Source organism: Physcomitrium patens, chromosome 21 (assembly GCF_059467195.1).
Source record: "Physcomitrium patens ecotype Gransden chromosome 21, ASM5946719v1, whole genome shotgun sequence".
Classification (NCBI taxonomy): Eukaryota; Viridiplantae; Streptophyta; class Bryopsida; order Funariales; family Funariaceae; genus Physcomitrium; species Physcomitrium patens.
In genome coordinates, this window is record NC_143430.1 from 13,405,616 (window position 1) to 13,429,806 (window position 24,191).

At 27.4% G+C, this 24,191-nt stretch overlaps 1 protein-coding gene across 1 annotated transcript in view; it reads left to right on the plus strand.

The window, feature by feature from the left end:
- Nucleotides 1-20,566, plus strand: part of LOC141045059 (uncharacterized) — a 33,655-nt gene extending 13,089 nt beyond the window's left edge. The window contains exons 2-3 of the mRNA XM_090245725.1: nt 19,856-20,097; nt 20,246-20,566. Of these exons, the coding sequence (XP_090101851.1) occupies nt 19,856-20,097; nt 20,246-20,427 (424 nt within the window). The 3' untranslated portion in view covers nt 20,428-20,566. The remainder of the gene's footprint in view (nt 1-19,855; nt 20,098-20,245) is intronic.
- Nucleotides 20,567-24,191: the final 3,625 nt, after the last annotated feature.

Below are 24,191 nucleotides of genomic sequence, written 5' to 3' on the forward strand. Positions count from 1 at the left end.
TTTTTGAAGAATTCAATCAAATAAAGAAATATAAGATTATATTCCAAAATAAAAAAATATGTATTTTACACAACTCAAGTTAATTTCTTAAGATACATCATTTTAAATAATGGCCTTGTGATGGATCCTAAAAAAATTCAAAATATTATAGGTTAGAAGATTCCAAAAATAATTAAAGATATATATTATTTTTAAAATTTTTCTAATTAATACCAGATCTTCATCAAGAATTTTTTTCAAATTGTGGCTCCTCTTATATGTGTGACATATAAAGTCAAATTTGAATGGAGCAAAAAAATTGAAGTATCTTTTGAAGCCTTAAAGACTCCATTTATTTTTGTACCAATCTTATATTGTATTGATTTTTTTAAGAAATTATTTATAAAAATAGATGCATCAAAATTTGCTACAAATATAAATTTATCACAAATGAGAGCAAATAATAAGCTCTATTTGGTAGCTTTCCATTCCAAAAAACTTTCAATAGCCAAAATTAACTATAAGATTCATAATAAAGAATTTCTTTTAATTATGGATTCATTTGAAGAATACCATCATTATTTAGAAGGGACTTCTAATCTAGTCATTATTTATATGGATCACAAGAATGTCAAGTACTTCATATTGATATGTATATTGAATTGTTGCCAAGCTCATCAAAGCATGTTTTTATCAAGATTTGATTTTCAAATCTCTTATCTATTAAAAAAATAGTAAGGTTTGTCAAACGCCCTTTTTATATATTTTTATCTTAAATCAAAAGAAAAAAAATGCATCTTTTGATTAATAAAGAATGATAATTTTGAAGTTGAAGCATTTCCATCTATAAGAAATAAAAATGATATTAATTATTGATTCAATCTTTTTCAAACAAGTTCAATGAAGTTATGTCTTTTGATCTTCTTATTCATAATATTAGAATAGTTCTTTAAAGTTTCAAAATAATTTTATGTTTGAATTTAAAAATAATATATTTTATTTTTAGAAAAAATTATACATTCCAAAAGATAAAGTATAATTATATCTTCTTTATGTTTGTCATGACTTTCTAAGATTTGGATATTTTGAATACAATAAAACTTTGGAGCTAATATCTAGAGATTTTTAGTAGCCTTAAATTTAAAAAGTAGTTAAATAATTTTTATAATCATGTGATAGTTTTTTAAGATAAAAAACTCATCATTATTAATCTTATGGACTTCTTCAGCTATTTTCTATTTTAGAAAATTATGATCTTTTATTTCCATAGACTTTCATACAGATCTTTTAATATTTGATTCTTTTGATTCTATATTTGTGATAGTAGATTACTTTATAAAAACGGTACATTTTATACCATGTAAAAAATCTATTACAAGTAAAGAAATAATTAAGCTTTTCTTTGACATCATCTATTGCTATCATAGATTGCCAAAAGATATTATATCAGATAATAGGATGCAATTTGTATCAAGATTTTGAAGAATTCTTTTCAATATTTTGAAGATAGATATGAACTATCTTTGACTTTTCATTCTCAAATTAATAGCCAAAAAAAGTGAGTGAATTAAGTTTTGGAGCAAAATTTGAGGTATATCATCAACTATCAAAAGATGATTCAACAACTCTTTTATCATTAGTAGAATTTATTTATAATAACTTAGTACATTCTTTTATTTAAAAAACTCATTTCTTTGTTAATTATGGTTATCATTCATAACTTTATATTTTTAAATTTTTAAAAGTTAATAATCTTGTACCAAAAGATTTGACAAATTATTTCTTAGAACTACATGTAATAATAAAAGTTCAACTAAAAAAAACTCAAAAACAACAAATAATCAATACAAATGCTTATTCTAAGGAATAATCTTAATTCCATATTGGCAATAATATATAGTTACTTCATCATAATATCAAGATTATTTATTCTTATTACAAATTAGATTACTACAAATTTGAACCATTTTTTTATATGTAAATAGATTAATCCAATTGCTTATCAATTACACCTATCAAAGTCTATGAAAGTCTATCAAATATTTTATGTATCTTTTCTTGAGCCATATAAAATAATAGATATATCAAAAAGACAAAAAATACTATCTCTTTTTTTTAGATGTGAATAATAATTAAGAATATATGATCAAAGAAGTCTTAGACTTAGAGCAATGTTGTGCAGTAATATGATTATATGGTAAAAAAATAAAATATCTATGTTATTATAAAAAAGCCTTATAAAAAGATGTAAAAAAAAAAAGGATAAATGATAGGAAGATAGTAAAAATTTCAGTCTTAATGCTATTTTTTGTAGAAAAAACTCCTATTTATCTTGTAAGCGCATAAGTTCTTTAAATCAAAGTAAATGAAATAAGTATATAATATAAGTATCTTTAAAAAAGAATCAATAATATATTTAAGTAAGAATTACTTCAAATTATCTAAACTTAATATTCAGAGAGGATTGATTGTGAACCTAAGTTGAAATCAAATCCTCAGGTATAAAATTACATACTTACAGTGACTCAAGGATTTTATTGTTAATTAGAGATGAAAATTAGAAGGAAAACTTAAGAATGTTTTTTGAAAGTTGATTTCACATCATTTGGATTAATATTCAGGTTTTGACGGATTTTAAAATTAGTGGTGTATTTGGTGGATTAAGATTTTGAGAAATAAAAAGAAGTTTATAAATTTCACAATTTTGCGAGTTTGTTACATGTATATAGGTGAAAATTTGGTAATTAATTTTTGTGCTTGTTTTGAATGTATATGAAAAATTTGAGATCAATTGAGCAAATTTTTTATGTGAATTATGATCTAAAATAATTAAAATTTATTGTAAAAGATTTTATAATTTGATATTATTTATCGATTAAATTCAAGAAAAAATTGGTGAAACAAATTTAGATTTAAATATATATATAAAATACAAGATTTAGAGAAATTAAATAATTCAGCAAGGAAAATTATTTATTGAAAGATCAATATTTAAGTTAGATAAGGAGGGCAACCAACAACTAAGAGGTTTTAGGATCTTTTTCTGTAATTGGTAAGTTTGATTCTTCTCAAATTTTGATATTATACATATTAATAATACCTATTATTCAATCTTTAGTATCTACATTAAAGAAAGAAGATATAGAAGTTGAAGAGATTGTATATGGGATGAAAGATCTTCAAATCAAATTTGCAAGATTTAAAAAATAGACTTCTATAAATAATTTTAAGGCTATTTTTAAATAAAAAATATACAAAGATGTATTTGGTATAATGATACTTCTCATATTAGGAAGAATTGCAATGAATTTAATAACATGATGCAACAAGAAATTATTATCTAGAAAGATGGAAAGGTGGTATTAAAAGATACAAGCAATATCTTTCAATCCTATTTTCGCAAGAAAAATATGAAAGCATTGATTCAAGATTATTTAGTAGTACCTGGAATAGTAACACAAGAAATTTCAAGTTATAGTACTAGAGTATATGATGACTTTGATGGAAATATAGAAATAGGTGGATTTTAGACTTCTGCCATTGTTATAATATAAAAAGAAAAAAAATGCCTTGAAAAGTACTATTAAAAATTGCAACTATATTATATGGAGTAAAAAATTGAAAAGATCTTATAGAGGCTCTTTCAATTCATGCATACATTATTAAAAGTCAATATAAAGCTTTGATAGAAAAAATAAAATAAAATAAAATAAAATAATGATAAAAGAAGTTTAAATTCTTTTAAGAGGCAAACTTGAGGAGATAAGACTCATGAGGCGGCTTTAAAAGAATTTCTCACAAAAAATACTTCAACAATATTAGAAGAAACAAAAGATAAAAATAAATCAATAGTTAATAAACTATTTTTCAATATTGAGGCAATAATAAATATAAAAAGAATATTGAAAGAAAATATATTAAATGCTAATGCAGAGTACACATTGAAAGAAATTTTAAAAATTACAAAGGAGTTTTATGATGTTATTATTGACAATATCAAAAGCAAGAGATATTTAAAGAATAAAACTAGAATGATGCATGTTATTGATAAAAGGATATACAAGAATGAAGTTGAAGTTGATAATTGTTACAAACAATCAATAAGTAAAAAGAATGGTTATAATCAATGAGTGCATTTTGAGGATTGACAAGAAAATAGAAGCTTCAAGGCATTATACTAAGAAGCATTGAGTAAAGGCAATTACAAAAATATTTGTGAATATAAAAGATGTAAAAGAATTGATTGTTACTTTAATTGACTATAGTTTTGAAATTAATCTTATGTTTAAGGATCTTTATAAGAAGCGGAGATAGCTAATTGATATAGAGCATTGATAGGTAATATAAGCAACTAATAATACATGATGTGAATTATATATAACTTGCATGGATGTGAAAATTTAGATTAGAGATGTTACAATAGAATAGCATTTCTTTGTTCAAGATACGTCTTATCCAATGATTTTAGGACAATTATATATTACAGCAACACAAATGGAAACAAAAGTACCTAATGATGGTTTGGCCTATATATGGATATACAATAAAGATAGAAGGAAAATAATACAATTTTTAAGTATATCTTCTAATCATGAATGAAATCAAAATAAGTTGAGGGAAAAGCCATTGCAAAAAGTTGTTGACGAATTTAAGAATTTTGGAGAAGTACTATTGTAAAATAAGATTATAGAGGTACATAAAGAGAGATATTCTTGTAAGATATAAATTATTTTAATACAAGCTTTATTAGTATTTTTAAAAACAGAAGTATTATATAAAAAATTGAAGATTTAAAAAGAAAAAAAAAGAAAAAAAGGTGTAATATTGAAAAAAAATTGTGTAAGTTAAAAACATTAGAAGTTGACGAGAGGATTTTTGGTGTTTATAATAAATAGATTAAAATATTTTTTAGAGTTAATTGCATCTATTGGATCAAAAGATAATGATCAGATTATAGAAATTCATACAAAAGAGGCTTATTCTATACCTGAATCTTTTCAAGCATCAAAACTTATTTTAGAAATAAAATATAAAATAATAAATAAGAAAATAAAATATAAAATAATAAATAAGAAAATAAAATCTATTTTTGGACCTTAATTAAAAGATTTTATAGAAAAAATAAAAGAAGTATCAAAAGAATAAAGTTTAAAAGATTCAAAGAATATTAGACATCAATTTACAAAGGAGACTTATGAAGAATTAAAAATTGGATGCGATGGTTCTTTGTTATCAATAGAAATTGAATATTTTAAAAAATACTTGCAAAAAAAAGAAATTTATTTGCCTTTAGACCTCTTAAAATAGGAAGTATAGATCTTAATATTATTACCACTATAATTATCTTCATAATACCACACATGCCTTAGAACTTAAGGCCAATTCTTGTGCTAAAGATACGCTTGCCTAAATTAGTAGAGTTATTGAAGGAAAAGATACAAATGAAGATTTTGGACTCTTTTTTTATTCCATATTCTAGTCATTAATTTATGGTGCCTAAGAAAAATGAACCATTACATTTTATTCAAAATATGTAGTCAATGAATACAATAACTATTAGAAATGCAAGTATAAGATCTTTAGTAGATGAATTTACTGAAGTATTTGCAGGAAGAGCAATTTATTCAATGAATGATTTATAATAGAGCCATGATCAATTTCAACTCATACATGGAAGCAGAGATCTAGCAATAATGAGAATGCTACTTGGAGTACATAAAATATGTACTCTTCTACAAGGTGTGACTAACTTAGTTACATATATGATGAATGGAATGAATAAGGTATTAAGAGACTTCATTCCTAAAAAAACTATGTCTTTTTTAGATGATGTTCCTATCAAACAATGTAAAGAAGGAAGAAAAGATGAGACTTTACATAAAAGTTATTGTTGATCATATGCAAGATTGTGAAAAGATTTTAATTGGACTTAAAGAAGTTTATCTTATACTTTTGAAAAAAAATATACATTTAGATTGAAAATTATCATTATTAGGCATTTATATGGTTTTTATAGGAAAAAATCAAATCCAAGTAAAGTTGATGGAATTGGAAGGATGAAGGATACATGTAACTCTTTAATAAAAGTATGTAGATTTTTAGGAACTTGTATATTTTATCATATATGGATTCTTCATTATACTCATATAATAGATCCATTATATAAATTATTATCTAAAGATTTTTTTATTTAAATGGAAAAGAATACATACTAAACCAATTTAAAAGCTAAAGATTTTATTGTTGATACCTCTAATTTTAAGAATAATTAATTATAAATATAATAGATAAATAATACTTATTATAAATACTAGTCCTATTCCTATTGGATGGAATGTGGATCAAGATGATTTAAGTAAAAACAAATTTGTAGTTTGATTCAAAACTAAAGTTTTAAATACTTGTCAACTTATATATTTTTAAGTCAAAAGAAAACTATATGAAGTTATTTTGGCTATAAAAGTTAAAAAAGATTATTTTATTAGTGTAGTAATAGTAATTGAAACAAATTTCTTGCTTTTGCTTGAAATAATTACTAATTAATCATTACCAAATATTGCAATGTTCAAATCGATTGCTTATATCAAATCATTAAATCTAAAATTTAGGTATATTGCTAAAAAGGATAATTTGGTAGCAAATATATTGTCTCAAATAAAATATGAAAGAAAAGACAAGATGGTTGAAGACATTGATCATAGTCAATCAAAATTCTATTTAATATCAAATTGTAACAATGAAGATAAGTTTTTTTTTAAGAGCTTTATAAAAAAGAGTTATTAAATACTTGTCATTATTTGAATATCTTGACTAAATAAGAAAATTTATTTATAAAAATATTTAAATAAATAAAAAAAATCATATGGAATTTTGCTTCAAAAAGGTTCTTATAGAAGAAATTAAAGAAAAGGGATTGGAATGCCATAACAAGTGATAGGCAATAAAAAAGAGCAACAAAAATTATTAAAAGAATTTTATGATAATTTATGGATAGAATATAAGAAATTTGGGCTACTTTTGCTAAACTTAAAGAATAATATTAGTAAACAAAAATATGTATTGAGATATATTATTATTTGTAAAATTGTGTGAAACTTATTAAGCATATTCTAATATACAATATTAAGATGGTTTATTTCCTAAATATCTTTTGACTATTCATTTAAATGGGTTATTGATTTGATTATTATGCCAATTGAATTATGCTAATTGAATTATGGCAATATTGAATTATAGCAAATAAAATATTTTTCTTAACTTGTGAAGATTTATCAAATCAAGTAGAAGATAGAACCTTGAGAGCAAAGTCTATAATAGAAATTTGTAGATTTTTACTTGAAGATGTTATTTGCTACTATAGATGTATAAGAAAAATCATTGCAAATCTTAGAAAATTAAATGTACAAGAAGCTCATGATTTCTTTGAAAGAAGTGGAGTTAAATTATCATTGACTATCACTTATAATCTTAAAGAAAATATAAAAAATAAATGTCGTTATCTACTAATTATATAAATATTAATTAAAGCTTATAATAGAAAGATTAAAGCTTATAATATTGATGTTATTATAAAACAATATAGTAGAAAGATGTAATAAATAAATAAAGATAAATGATAGAAAGTTAATAAAAAATTTAGTCTTATTATTACTTTTATAGAAGAAACTTCTATTTATCTTGTAAGAATATAAATACCTCAAATAAAAGTAAATGAGATAAGTATATAATTTAGACATCTTTAAAAATAATAATAATAAGTTTAAGTAAGAATTATCTCAAATTACCAAAAAAAATTATTTAAAAAAGACCAATTATAAATGTGAGTCAAAATCAAATCCTAAGATGCAAAACTACTTACTTATTGCGACTCAAGGATTTTTTTGTCAATTGAAGAGAAAAATTAGAATGAAAACTTGTGAATAAATTTTTGAAAGTTGATTTAATGTTGTTTGAATTGATATTGAAGTTTTGAGGGATTTTCAAAATTAATAATGTATTTGATAGATTTAGATTTTAAGAAATAAAACAAGTCTATAAATTTTACGATTTTGAGAGTTCATTGCATGTGTATAGGTGAAAATTTGGTAGTTAATTTTTGTCCTTATTTTGAATGTGTATAAAAAATTTTAGATCAATTGAGAAATTATTTTCATGAATTATGATCTAGGATAATTGAAATTTATTTTTAATAAGGAATTTTATAATTTGCCAATATTTGCCAATTGAATTCAAGCAAAAATTGGTAAAAAAAAATTAGACTTAAATATCTATATAAAACGTAATTTTTGAAGAAATTAAATAGTTTAGCAAGGAAAAATCTTTGTTGAAAGATCAACATTCAAGTCAAAAAAAGAAGGCAACCAACAACCAAGAGGTTTTGGAAGTTTTTTTTATATTTAGTAATTTGATTCTTTTTCAAATTTTATTTAATTATTGATTGGTTGTTGGTTCAATTTTAGGTGAAAGTTTAGTCAAGATCTGTGGTTTAATCAATATTTATTAAGGTTTCAAATAACTATAGTAATTGATTAAGATTTACCTAGGATTTTTTGGGATTATTTAGGATTTTATTAGAATTGGTTTAGGATTTAAAATTTGATTAGGATGTAAGATTTTGCTAGAACTTCATTAAGATTGATTTAGGATTTAGGATTTCATTTGGATTTGACTTATGATCAGGTTAAGATTTATTAAGATTTAAATTTAAATTTAAATTTGGATTTAATTAGGATTTGATCTAAGATTGATTAAGATTTATTAAGATTTTAATTAGAAATAAATTAATATTTAATTAGGATTTATTGAGGATTTATTTAAGATTTCTATTTTTAATATTTATTTATAATTTTTATTATTTATTTAATTTTTAATTTTTATTGTTATTATTTTTATTTTTTTATTTTTAATATTTTTTTATTATATTTTTTTGAGATTAATTTATGAATTCTTTGTATTTCTTTTATAACTTCTTTTTAATTTACTTGAATTGGTTATAGTTTTATTAGGGCTATTAAGAATTACTTAAAGTTTATTTAAGACTCTATTAGACTTAGTAGCATTATGGTTGCATTCCTACGTACCTTCCACAGCTAAGTATCTAATGTTTTCTTAAGCAAGAATATATGTAATTTGATAGCAATACTAAAATAGGTTAGAATATCTAGTTCATTAGTATAGATATGATATTAGTAAACATACATGGGAACTAGCTAAGAATCTTGTAAATACAATGAAGTAGATTGATACTTTTCATCAATGACATCCATCAAAATTAAGATAAAAAATAACAAATTTATACTAGAAAAGAACTGCAATTCAAAAAAGATTGCATTCAATCTTCTATTCTTATTTATAATTTTTATATATTTGTGGCACTAAAGAGATGGAAAATCAATAGATTCAAATTAAGAGCCATTACTTGCTGACTTATCGGACAAGACATTGTGATTATTACAACTTTTAAGACGGTGTCGAGGTAGAGAGAGTTTACTTCAAGAAAGCATTGGACTTCTCGTTGCCACTAAATGCTCAATCAAGTCTAAGATATAAAAGTACCAAGTTCATATATATAAAATTTTTTCTTTTAGGGCAATAACATCAATACACAAGCCAAGTACCAAAAAACACCCAAATGTATCATAAAGTATCATAAAACCTTATATATCCTTATCAAAAATGTTATCTGAATTTCAACAGCTTATATCTCACAATCGGACTATCCAAAAAACCTAATATTTTACATAAAGTACTGATATAATTTCAAAAACCACCACAAAAAAATTCAACTACAAATTCATTACGGATCTTGAGATATCACCAAAATCCTAATAATAGCTTTAAATCCTAGCTTACATACACCCGTGTGCTAATTTCTTCATATCTCACAAAATAAGTACTCAAATACCATGAAAATTTGATTTATAGCTTATTAACTTAATAACTCACACTTATAGAAATTTTGAGCCAAAAATTCGTCCAAAAACTCAAGATATGGCTCCAGCCATTACTATCAACAAAATGACTTACTTACTGCCTTTGAATTACATGTGCTGTCTTCAATGCCCTATAACTCCTTCATTTAAACTTGAAATTCGTCAAATAGTATATGTAAAGTGTAGCGAAGAAAGTGTTCTCTCCAACTCTAGTCGCCGATCTTTCATTGCTCTTTGTATGCATATGTTATGCTTCAAAGAGTGACAATAGGTACAAATTTGACACCTTAACTTTGAATACATATATCTCCTTTACAAAAACTCGAAATCACACAAATTCTTCACCCAAATTATACCCAAAATCTTGAACTTATTGACCTTAGCCTCCAAAGCTCGAATGCCTTCAAAAGTAAAACCCTTCACCACTTGCCTTCATCCAACTATACCTTGCTTTCATCCTTTCCAATAAGCTTCCTAATAGTTTAGACTTTCATCTTTAAACTCCAACCTTCTCTTCAACTTTATACTAAATATCTAAATCTTACATAATATAAATACTATAATCAAAATAGATAAATCTCCAAATAAATTTTCCTATATTAATTCTCTTTAAATTTATTTACTAACCACTCTAATCTTTATTAAGACTTACAAACATATTATATGTCTTAATTAATTTTTACATACTATGAACAATTATAGTACGACATCTGCATAATTGAAATGAAGAACTTTAGGAATAATATTTTTTTTAATAGATGGAAAGATATAATATATTTGATATCATGACATTGGAAGAGACTCCCAATATTTGATGATTTTATTAGAAGTAAAAACAACTTCTAATGGTGCTACAAATATTTTGTTTGAAGAAAATTATGAAGGCCTCAACAATAATCATATAATTGGATTGTATTTCCACTGTAGAATGAGACATTATTAGTAGATGAGAGGACTTATTAACTATCTTTAAAGGAAACAAAGATCAGAATATGTGGCAAATGCAATTCTCTATATTTTAGGCTTTAAGAACCATAAATAATGCACCAAAATTTTATTTAGTTAATTTTTGGTGTTTTGATAAGATATAATATTATTTATTTTTTAATTGTGAAAAAATAGAGGTTATTAGGAAAAAATGAAGTTAGTTGTGGTTGGAGTATAGTAGAAGAAGTTAGAGAGTTACTTTGCTCTTCAAGCCGTAAGTGATGATGAAAGAAGAAGACAAAGAGCTATTCTATTCTTCAACCATTACTTCCATGACAACAAATCAAGTTGTTTCCTAGAGTATCTCTTTCAAAGGTTAATATTTCTAAGTTAGTAAATTATTTTACATAATTTTTGGCTAATTAAGTTATTGGGAATTAAAAATCTATACATTGATTGATATCCATGGTGATTTTTCATCACCTTATGACAAATGGATGCCAACCATTGGTCTTTTCCATAAAAGACATTGGTTAGAGATCATGGGAGGTGTAAGTTGATTTTTTAATGATAAGTTGTACTATTTTATGGATTAGCTTATAAGAAGGCTCTTAAATTAGTTTTTTCTTACAAGTTATCAGCAATGATAATTGCCGATAAATAACTTGAGGGCTTGGGTATATAAGGCCCTTTCAAAGCCTTGTTCTTCCTCTCTTATCTTTGATTTGAGCCCTAGGTAAGGGTGGCCCATTGATGCACCAAAGAGTTGTAGTATTCTTATTTGTTATAAACTTATGTTATAAGTTGTTTATTTCATACTCTTGTTGGTCCTTTTAGAGCTCATTGTTAGTAGAATTATTTTCATTTTTAGACATATCCATTGTATAGAAGAGAGAGAATTAGTAAGGTTAGATGAAAGAATCATCAAATTTGGAATTGAAATAAAAAATTTATGAGGATTTGAAGTTGGGAGGTTTTTGTTGAGGTTGCTATTGCTCTATCTTGGAGGTTGCTGCTAGTGCTACTCTATCCTTGAATGTTGTTTTCATCCATCGATTCCTGTTTTCATCTAATACCACTATTTTCATTTAATAGTACCTAGTTTCATCTAACGACACTGTTTCCATCTAGCTGGGCCTATTTTCATCCAATTATGCCTATTTTCATCCAATAGAATTATTTTCATTTAGCTATGCCTATTTCATCTAGTAGCGCTATTTCCATCTAATTATACATATTTTCATCCAATATCATTATTTCCATCCAATTAGGCCTATTTTCATCTAGTGGTGTTATTTTCATCCAAGTGCTTGTTCTATCCATCTTTTTTTTCATCTCGCTACTTCCATTTTGTTAGTTCTATCTAATTATTATTTTTTAATTATTTCATTTTTTATTACTTATTATAAATTTAAATAAATAGTAATCATTACTTGAAAGGCATTATTTAGAAAGTTGAATTTATAATCACTTGATTAATTAATCAACCATTAAAGTAATCACACAATTAATGCCTACTACCTTCCAAACTTGTTGTGTAGTTATTTTTCTTCTAAAAGTGGATAGAGAGGATTTTTAGCTCATAGACTTCTTCAACATATGATTGCCACTCTTTGTAGAACTCATTTCTAAAAAGAATAGTAATATCATAGAAATACATATTCACTCTAATAGTTACCTAATTATTATGAATAGATAAAATTAGTTTAATTTGATAATTTTATATAAAGAAGCTTTATAGACTTAATTTCATATTTACACATGTCTATATATGATTGATAGGTTAAAAACTTAGCTAATAAGTTAGTCATATTTTTTATGTATTAATATTTTTTGGAATAAACTAACAATATAGTATACATATAGGAAATTTACCTTATAAGTTAAGATACAAGTCTTGCTAATTGGACATGTGTCAAAGGTCCTATAAAACGTCACCATATAACTTCTAATTAGATAGTATATATAGAAGCAAGAATGAAGTCTTTTTCACTCTTGTCAACTCATTTTTAATTCTTAGTCTTATTTCAAGACTTTCTAGTCTTCTTGTCTTTGGCAATAGCCATTTTAGTTTCAATACTATATTAGTTTTGAATGAATATCTATAATTTTTGAATTACATAAGAGTATATTGAATTTTTGATTCTTTAAAATTCATATCCTCGACAATTAATTGCTATAGCTCCATACTTCATTAGATTTTAGCATATGATGGCTCTTTAGAAAGCTACTTAGCCTATACATATACATACCAAATTTCACTTCCTAAAATTCTCTATAATATATTTTAAAATATATATATATATATATATATATATATATATATATTATTCATATAAACATAAGGCAATTGACTCTTCTTTATTCAAAAAGACACTACAATTTCATGGTAATTTCTCTTGAAGTATCTAAAAGCTTTTTTAAAAAGCTTATAAAGAAAAACAAAATCCTTAATATATCAATCTAAAGTTCAAAATATACTATAAAAAATTACTAAAGAAAAACCTTGAAGAGTGGCTAGTTATTTCTTCATCTAAAAAGGTACTACTAGTTCATAGTAATTCTTCTTGAAGCAAATGAGAGCTTTCTAAAAATCTTATAAAGAGAAGAATAATTTTTAAAAATTTTAAATCCAAATTTTTATAATATTTTATATTATTTTTATATATTATACCACTTTTTAAGATAATAACATGTTTAAAATTATAACTTACTTGTTAGAAGCAATAATGAGTTTTTTTTTAATTTAAATTTATACTTAAACAATAATAAGTAGTTAGTACTCTTGCAAAAATTAGAAAAGATCTATCAAAGAAAATTATTAATTATATTAGTTGATTTCAAGTAGTTTGTATTTGATAAGTAAATAATATTTTTAAGAAAAAATATTTTTTTATATTATACTATAAAAGCTTTATATATATATATTAATATGTTAAATTAAAAAATACATAGTTTTAAAAATAGTTATTTAAATAGCTTTTAAAATAAAAAATATTATAAAAATTAATAAAATGTTAAAAAAGAATAAAAAAATAATATTATCATTTGTACTCTTATAATATTAACTTATTATATTTTAATATAATTTTATCTAATTCTTCAAATTTAATATATTAATCTTTAAAGCAACATCTTTGACCATAAAACTTGCTTTTAAAGCCTCTTAAATAAATTCTTTACATAATAGTAGGTTGGAAGAATTTACAAAAAAATGACATATTAAAAAATAATGTGATGAATACAATAAAGAATAGAAATAAACAAATGACTTATCTTATTAAAAGCCAAAACCAATACATAGAATCTATACACAAAAAAATTGATTTTTTAACTTCAAGATTGTAAGTATTAACTACAAAAAAATAAATCTCAAGGCTTGATTCTATTCTTTATTACTAAAAAAAGTATTAATAAAAAAATAATTAAATAATCCAATCTTATAAGTCTATCTAATATATGAAACTATTTTCTTTTAATTCAAAAGAATAAACTTGATGAATGTCTTATTACACAAAATTTCTATTTAATTCGGCAATATTAGATAGAAAAAGGGATTTTATGTTATAACTTTAAAAATATATTTTAAGTAATAATTATTCTAAATAATATTCTATTTAAGATTCATATCTATAAAAAATTAAAATTTATTTATGAAACAACTATTAACAAATTAAAATTTTAAAATATATTGTAGATAAAGAATAAGGAAGAAAAAAATAGATTATGTTTAAAAAATTAGAAACATTTTTTTTAGATTAAATAATTTAAAAATTATTATTAGATGATGGTTGTGATTTTAAAATTATGTTTGAATCTACCATGAATAAGATAGAAATAAAAATCATTAACAAGAAAAATTTTAAGTTTAAGTTTAAGTTTATTGATAAAAAAAAATCTCAATATTTGGAAAAAATTTACAATCTTCATATGAGAGTTTAAAGTATATACTATATAATGTTTTATTTAATATGCTATATCTGTGTAAAAAATCTAATAAATACTTCAGATAAAAAGATTGTAAAAATGTTTAAAATTAATAGCAAAATAAAATGCTTCTAGATATAGTTCTATTTTTAGATCCTTATGTAGCCATAATTGGATTACAGTGCCTAATTACGTCAAAATTCTAGCATAATTTATATTTTTAAATGATTCATATAATAATAATAATAAATTTATAATGTTTTTTTAAAGTTTTAATAAAAAATCAAATAATACTCGTAAAATAAATAAAGTTTTATCAATCTAAAGATACGTATAGTCATAAAATAAAAGTTGAATAATTGCTGCAAGTTAAACTTTTTAAGATCTATTGAGATCACACATTTATTATTTTATAAACCGTTTATAAAGTAGTTATAAGGTGATAAACCTAAGATGTTTAGTGGTAATAAACATATTAATAAATATTATTCTCTACTATCTTTTATTACCTCTATATAAAATAAGATTACAAATTATTACCTATAGAATCTCATGGATACATAATTTGGTTAAAATAAGATATTTAGAGCTCCAAAAAATTAGTACAAGATTAAAATTGCTTTAGCATATATATATATATATATATATATTATTTATTTATTTATTTATTATATTTTTTGGTCTATACATTATATTTCTCATGTATCTTTTCAACAAGTAATAACCTTTGTGTTTTTATTTCTTCCTTATAAAATATATATTGACATTTATTTACAACTTTAGTTATCAATTATCAACAATTGGCTAATTGATAAGTCTTAAATTGTGCTTCCAGAATTGTGAGAAGATAATAAATTTCTTAAATTAGAAAATTTGGTTGTAATTTAAATAGTGCTATTCAGATGAGTACTTGAAAGAATAAAAATGAAAATAAACCAAATTCTACGAAGATAGAAGTTATTATAAAATACTACCTTAAATGATGTAAAAGAAATTCAATAGGTTTTGGAATATAAGAAATAATATCAAGACTTAACTAAATTATATATATATATATATATATATATATATATTACTTTACTAAATAATCAAACAAAAAAAATCATTAAACTTGAATGGACTTATAATTGTTAAAGAAAATTTGACAAGTTTTTATTTTTTAATTTTTAAGTTTTTTTACTATCTTTTATTTCTGTTTAATTAAGAATACTTTTTTTCATATTTATTTCAATATTTAGAAGTAGAAATAAGCAGTATTTTGTGTTAATTAGATGATAATAATTAAATTTATAATGTAGTTTTTGCTAGTAAAAAATTGACATATATTATATGCAACTATACAGCCACATGTAAGAAATATTTATCCATAGCCTTTAGTATCAAAAAAGTCCACAAAACTAATTTATCTTCTTTATGGATTAGATGGATTTTAGATATGTAATAAACAAACAATGCTTAAGTAAAAGACTAGCAAGGTAGATGTAAATTTCTAACCAAATTTTATTATGAAGGTACAGTATAAATTTAGAAAATAGCATAAATAAATAAATAAATAGATTTTAGGACTATGAACGGCTATAGGGGCCTATAAAATTAATGAACTTCTAAGTGCCTTATTATCTCATGTAACGGTAGCACCAACATGATATAAATACATAGTTAATTTTTTCAGTATCCAACAATGGCCTCTAGTTTTATTTATGAACAAATATATAAGCTGAGAGTAATAGTATCCACATTGCTTTTAACTCAAAAAATTGTATTGTAGAAGAATTGATAGAATTGCATAAAAATACATCACATATAATAAAGCACCTTCAATCTTAGAAATATGCTATAAATTTTCATATAAGAATCATATCTCTAGTTGGTTAATAACTCAAAACTCTCTTTTAAATTAATTTTTTTAGCCAATAATATTTTCAATCATAATATTAGCAACAACAATGAGTTTTCATGAAGAAGTAATTAATATAAAGTTTTGTAGAAGTTTAAAACCATGCAAATCCAAAGCAATTTTCATCAATATCCAATTGAAATATTCAACTCAATTTTTAACTAAAAATATTTAATGAAGAGCCAAGGCTTATCATTGCTAAAATTCAATCACTAGACAAACTTTACTTTTTTCATACTACATTTTGTATTATAGTAAACATAGTTTTCATCAACACATAAATCATTACATTTTTCTGTTAAAGCATCTGATTATGCAATGTATATGTACATATATAGTATGCGGCATTGTATGGGATGATTTTCTTAAATGCTTTTGGTAACTTTTGAATTCTTTTGATTATAATAAGAAGAAAAAAAATGAATATATGATAATTTGAAAAATAATTGAAGTTGAATGTATGTATATTTAAATATCCAATAGAAAATCTTACATTTCATTAATTGAAAATTTTGAACCTATACCCATGGTTATTTCACATATATAATGACATCGTGATGTTCTAATGGAACTTAAATCTCCATATACAAGAACGTCGGCTTTAGTACATCAATGGATTTATAACCCACCACACCTATCCATGCATTGTAAGGGAGAGAAGAGAATGACTAGAACTTGGATTCTTTGTACTTCTACAACACAAGCTTCTAAATGCCAATGGTGATGTGCCATACAAGTATAAAAGGGCTCTCCAATTCATTCAATTTCCTTACTTTAACAATGAATTGGTTGGGGCCCTTCCTCATCTAATTAGGTCTTAGAATATATAGATAGATAGAATGGTTTATGAATGTTATAGATAGGGAGGGAGGGAGGGAGATTTGAAACTTCAACCAAATTTGGTAGAGTGTTTGTGATGTGATTAGAATTGAAGGTATTGTTTGAGGTGCAATTGAATTGTTGTGGACATGTTAATCACAAGTTTTTTTTTTCATAATAGAAGCTGAAGTAGTTTTGTTTGATTTATCAAATTATGTGTTTTGCAATTGATTTTGTCCTCCATTTTACTTTTTACTTGTTTCTCTGTCTCTAGAGACTTATTTAATGTGGAAGATCACATGTTTTATTACAAAAATATTCAGTTACCACTTCATATATGGTGGATTAACACAAACGGTAAAAATAACTGAAAAAAATACAAAGACACATACAAGATGAAGCTCACTTTGCTGTACAATCCTTTTGCCATGTATGTGCACCATCAGAATTTCCAACGATAAAAAATTAAAAGAAAACTCCATAGTTTTTCTTTTCTTTTCGTTTCTTTCTAAAGAAAAGGAAGAAGATAAAAAGTGAAAGATTTTATATGGAAGAATAGAATTTAAGTACCTCAAAGTCATAGTCTTTTGTCTCAGATCAACAAGAAAATCGGGCACACATCTAAAGATTCTGCTAATGGGGTGAGGAATGGTGTTTTAGAATTGCGGATGAATCTATGGATCAATGACAATGCTCCAATTATGAAGAAAAAAGAAAGCTAAGAAAGGCTATTGACATGTTGTATAGGAAAAATTTAGTACATCTAACTTTTAAATGCTTTGTGTAAATTTTGTATGGAACATCGGCAAAGGTGGGAAGGAAAGGATGAAAATTCCATTCATCAGTAGAATAATAATAAAAAAAAAAAACACAAAGGAGATTTCTCAAACTAAAGGCTAGAATCCTTTGGCAGTAAATGCAAAGAAGACTATTTTCATCACTTCTCTTAAAAAGCAACTTTTTAGCAAACATTTTCACTGTTGATCTGCACAATAATGAAAATTTAAATGATTTCTACAACAAAAGGGATATGCAATACCAACAAAATAATAATAATAATAATAATAATAATATTGTGATATATTAAAACTTGATTATGAAGAGCAAGGAAGGTCATATTCTTATGGGTGGTAATAGAGACTAGAGGGTTTATTCCATTGCACCCACCAATAGCACTATTTCCAACAGTTGATTTCACCACATGACCCAACAGATGAGTACTATTTGTAGATGAGAAAAAGAGAGAGAAAAAATATATAAATATGTTTTCAGGTCCCTTATGGTGATACCCACCCTTTTCTTTTCTTTTTTTACGTTTCTTTTTCACCTTTGTTTAGACTATTCAAACTTGACCAGGTGGAACATGTGCCATGTCAATGGAACATAAAGATATGGAATTTTGTTATCTTTCTTTGAATCTCTATCTACACACACATTCCACCTGATATTCACATGGATATACACACGTGTGTGTGTTTGTTTAATTCCAATAAAAAATAAAAATAAAAATATCTTTCTTTACGGTGGCCTGTTTTTGCTACTTTCCTTCATTCTCAGATCCAACTCTATCAGCTTGTCAATTTTTCTACCCACCATAGGTAAGGCCTTTAGTGGGAAAAAAGCTATAGTTTATGGGGTCAAACATTCCTCTATTTGATGTATTAAAAATATCGTTTTCAACAAAAACAAAAGTATACCTAATTTTTTTACAGGTTTTTTTATAGGTTTTTTTATAGGTTTTTTATAGGTTTTTTTATAGTTTTTATAGTTTTTTTTTTTTTTTTTTTTTTCCCCACAAATTATTGTAAAAAAGAAGAATTTTGAATAGACAGAATCCAATGCTTTTTAAATTTTTTTTTAATCAGTTGCCCTAAGCCAATCTGCATTGGAATGGTCAAACCTAACTTGGCTTGACTTGAGGCTTGAAAAATGGCAAGCATCCATAGAAGAGAGGAGACAATTTTGGGGGTATTGTCTTTGATTTGTCTCGCTACAGTTGGCTGCTCAAATATGACGTCAAAGTTTTTCCAAGCATGGGGAGTAGGACATAATATATACACACAAATATGCTGATGAACTTGCTCCAATTGCTTATGTAGCATCCACAGGGCACAACAACCCATGGAAGCTCAAAGGGCTTTTTTTTTTTTTTTTTTTTTTTTACCAATGAAAGTGATGAGCAGCCCATGAAAAAACAAAACAAAAAGGTTTTTTTGATCATGAGAAGCCCGAAACCAATATCATCAACCCTAATCGGTTATAGGAGCGCTTTCATCCAACACGGGCACGGAAACCCATGCAGTGCCTTGCCAATGGATGTTCACGGTTGAGTTATCCGGTTAGCCGGTCATAGTTGTAACTGGTTAACCGCTAGGTCCGGTTGCCGGTTACCTGGGCCCCTAACTGGTTCCGTGCTCGTCCCCAGTCCTGTCTCCGTAGTGCATATTCAGATCGTGGATAATAAGGATTTGTTTTTAACTGCAAGAGACGCGAATCATGGATGTTGTTGCAATTTTGGCCTGAAAGAGGAAGCCTCCTTTTGGGTGTCACGCTCCCGTGTCGATGAGATTCAATGCAATCCGCTGAGCTTCTCTCGGACTTCTCTCTGTCTCCGATGTAATTGTTTCGAAAGCTTCATCAATTCAACATGTGGGTGCAAAGGTGTGTGTGGGAGCATGCTTCCACACATAGAGCTGTCAAGCTTTGATCGATCTGTTAGTGATTCTCATCTCTGTTGATGTTGTTGGCTGGTGTGTGTGACCAGGGGAGGGTGTAACTTCGGCTTTTTCCACTTGGCGCGCCACTTGGCTGCATGTGTGTAACAAGCAGACAAGCGAATGGGTCCCATGGGAAAGGTATGCAGAAATGCCAGAAGAGCCCGACTTTGCGAGAGAGCCCGACTTTGCAAGAGATGGGCTGGCTGTTTCATCTGGAGTGCTTGAGTGAACTTTGCTGTTAGTGTGGGCTTTGAGCTTGTGGAGCCTTTGACGTTGATAGCCAACCTCAATTATTTGTGCCCGCGTCCATGTGTTGGAGGATTTGTATTCCAGAAGAAGTGGGGAGAGGGGAAAAATAACAAATTAAATAAGAAAGGGGAGGTGGTCTTTCTCCTCTCTCAAAAACCCTACCTGGAAACAGATTAAAAGAGGAGCAATGTGTTTACTTTATGCTGTAGCCGTGGACTCCGTGGGTCACGGATTAAAGGTAAAGATGAAAGCAAACAAATCAAAGGGGGTAAAGGTTAGTGGGACACTCAATCTAAAGCTTACACGGTTTTTCGTAGTTGCACTTTGCTTTGTAGAAAGATGGAAAGATTTTACGGTGGCTGCAATTTGAGCGTTTGACGTTCAACAAGCGAGGATAAGAGGAGAGGGGTTTGAATTTTTATTAAAAAAAAAAATTTAAAGTGGGAAGAGAATATGTTTGGAGTAGCCCAGACAGCATGATATGCATGGTACACCATAATTTTGCAAGATGGTTCTTGCTAGTAGTACATATTAGAAACCTTGTTATGGACTGCATGCTGAGAGAGACACCTGCTCATGGATATGGTTAGAGGTGAAGTGATTCTCAATCAATCTGCAGCTCATCCAGGATCTAACTGACTATAGAGAAAGTCACGGAGATGCAACACAGGTGAAAATGCTGTGTCTATAAGATTTGGGTGATCACTCTACTCTGCAGGCATGATTGGAAAGAGCAGCTGAGAGCTCTGCAACTGTGGACAGAGCAGACTTGGCCCCCGAACTTCTCTGACAAAACTCCACTAAAACAATGGTGGACTAGTTTCTTAAGCAGCAAAACATCTGAGGCAAAGCAGCAAAACGTATATCGAAATGGGTTCGAACTGCTCTCCTGCAGGTTCAAACGTAATCTGACTGTAATTTCTGAGTCTATCCCAGAGTATTACTCTTTTTCCAAGTACAAACTACTGGTCGGGATTGTGAAACCTTTAGCAGGTGCCCGAGTATACTCAGAAGCGGGTGATGAAGACTTCATAATGTACAAGTGATACAATTCAATCAGAATTATACAGTGTATAACGTACAGGTCGACCATTTGTTGAGACATAAGTATTATAAAACGTCATGGAGTAATTTAGAGTATCATGATTTCATCATCAGAGGTTGAAGGTTGGTCATGTGTAGCTGATGAAGAGCATACACAGAAGGAGAAGTAAGAATAAACAGTTACAATTACACTTAGGGTATTGTTAATTGTTTATGTCACTACAAATTTTGCTACTGTCACTGTAATTTGCCACTATAATTTGATGGTCCCTCATAATCTGAAACGCTCTTCTTGTATGTTCCTCATACGCTCCTCTTGTATGTTCTCATACGCTTCTCTTGCATGCAACGTGTTCACCGTTCTCTTCACAACTTTTGCTTTTTGAATGATGTTTATTTCTTTCATGGAGCTCGACATTGTTAGCACCTTTACAAGCCATGATGTAAGTTACATAATTGTGATAAAGCTTTCTAACACCTCCTGCAATCACTATGAGCTAAACTGTGATTGTGACAAATATTACAAAATGGCAGGTTAGGGTGGCAGTAGCACAATAAACTGTGGTGACATTAGCAATACCCTAAACGTATCTGCAATCATGTAGCACATAAATGGACACTTAGGTTGGCGTTGATAAATGGATTATTATGATGATTCATGGTATTATGTCTGCTATCAGTTGAGCCACAATCACCCTTTCAGTATGGGTAGTAATCCTCCACAAAGGTTATTACAACACAAAAAACACAAAGACCTATGATCCTGTCTCATCATCGGAGGAGTGCTTCAACACCAAGACAGTTTGGACAACAGGCAATCAGTGTATGTGCCATCAGGGTATCATCCTCTACAAGGTGCTTCAGTATGAGGGAATTAAACGTACTACAGATATAAACTCACGTGAAAATATTGCATGAAAAAAAGGATCATGGTTAAATGGTAACACATGCAACAAGCCACACGGTTTACTGAACGATGAAACTAACATGGGGTCTTGCCTACTCTGCTGGTACGTGAGGCTAACATCAAGGGTGATGGTCTGACAATAGCTACCACCACAATGCAACATCTCTCGGTGCAGAGCCAAAATCAGGCTTCTGTTGTTCCAAGTTGCAGTAGCAAGAGTAACTAGGTGCGGGAGGCTGCTCACTAGAGTAAGTGCAGGTAGGCAACCCCACAAACAAGCATGCGTAACTTCCAAGGAGTTGTGCGATAAAACCATCACAAGAGGCGATCGGCACCCCGCGAGTTGACGATCATAGTGATACCAACTTGGAACTAACGAAGGGAGCTTATAAAAAGTTCGAGGCAATGAGAATAGGTCATTTCCAGACTGATTTCTCAACACGACAAAGAAAAAGCAGAAATCATAACCACAAGTGCAGTTCCCTAACCCAGATGCATATAGGAAGATACTGTACATTCATGACGTACGCATGCTATCGTAATCAACAATTCTGTTAGATTGTTAATAAGATTTTTTTTTTTTAAAAAGCACGTTCAATGTACTAAACACACAATTTTCTGAAAATCCATATACCACTTTATTGTATCTCCGTCAAGACGTTACACATCAAGTTCAGATGCTAGGTAAGGCAGTTTTCCGAGTATTAAATGCAAAATTAGAGGATTTAATATTTTTAAATAAAGACAAAAAAGACAAAAAAGAAAAAGAAAAAGAGCTCGAGACGAAAATGAAAACTTGTGGAAACTTGCTAACTACCGATATCCAAAGCAATTTTTTAAAAAAAAAAACATGAGTAACAAACAGCTTGTTTAACAAAGGGCTCAAGATAATACATAATCATACTTAGGGTCCATTTAAGTTCGGCGTCCTCGCTAACTACTCCAATCAAGTCATTAGGACCTCCATTGCTCCAATCCTTCCACAAGTGTTGCCTCTGCACCGCTCATGGTCCTCCACCCGAATATGAACCTTTCTCCATTCGTTGTTGCTTGCGTATATCCCAAGCAGATACAAACAGATTTTATAACCTCAAATTTTAAACCTGATAAATACCTTAAGAGCATAATTTACGAACCTTGGATTCAAATCAAGTACATAGGAACATACGTCAAAAGCTCAAGTTTTCTAAGGAGCTGCTGCCCTCTGTCACTATTATAATTATCATGCTCATGACCAGCATCAAGCAAAAGCTTTCGTCAGAGTAGACTTATAATGAAATAATCTGCAATTACATGACACAGAACATCGCAACTTGTCGTAATTTGTTTTGATTCCGATCTAAAACGACCAGTGACCATACTTGCTGCATCAACTTACAGCAACGTACATTGCCGAGATGTAAAGCACAGCAAGGCCGATCTAGCGGTTTCACTAAGGACCTTCACATCCAGCACGAAAGCAAAAGCACATTCAAGGTGCTGCCACTACTACAGATTTCAGTATATTTCTGTCTTTCAGTATATTGCCTCTCATACTGGCAACTCACATTATGTGAAATGCACCAGAAAAATCAGACGCAGCAAAGTAGGGAATCTCAATCTGAAAGATGTATCCAAAAGTAGTTAAATTGTGCTGGTAAACTCAACATTGTTGGGACCATGGTAACTTGGTAGGAATCTGCAGTAACTAGTGGAAGTCTCACATAACACCATTTCAGCCTAAACCACAACCAAGGCACCGCTAGTGGACCGAGAATCTCTAATGAGCTCACAGGTACAGGCAGTGTACTCGA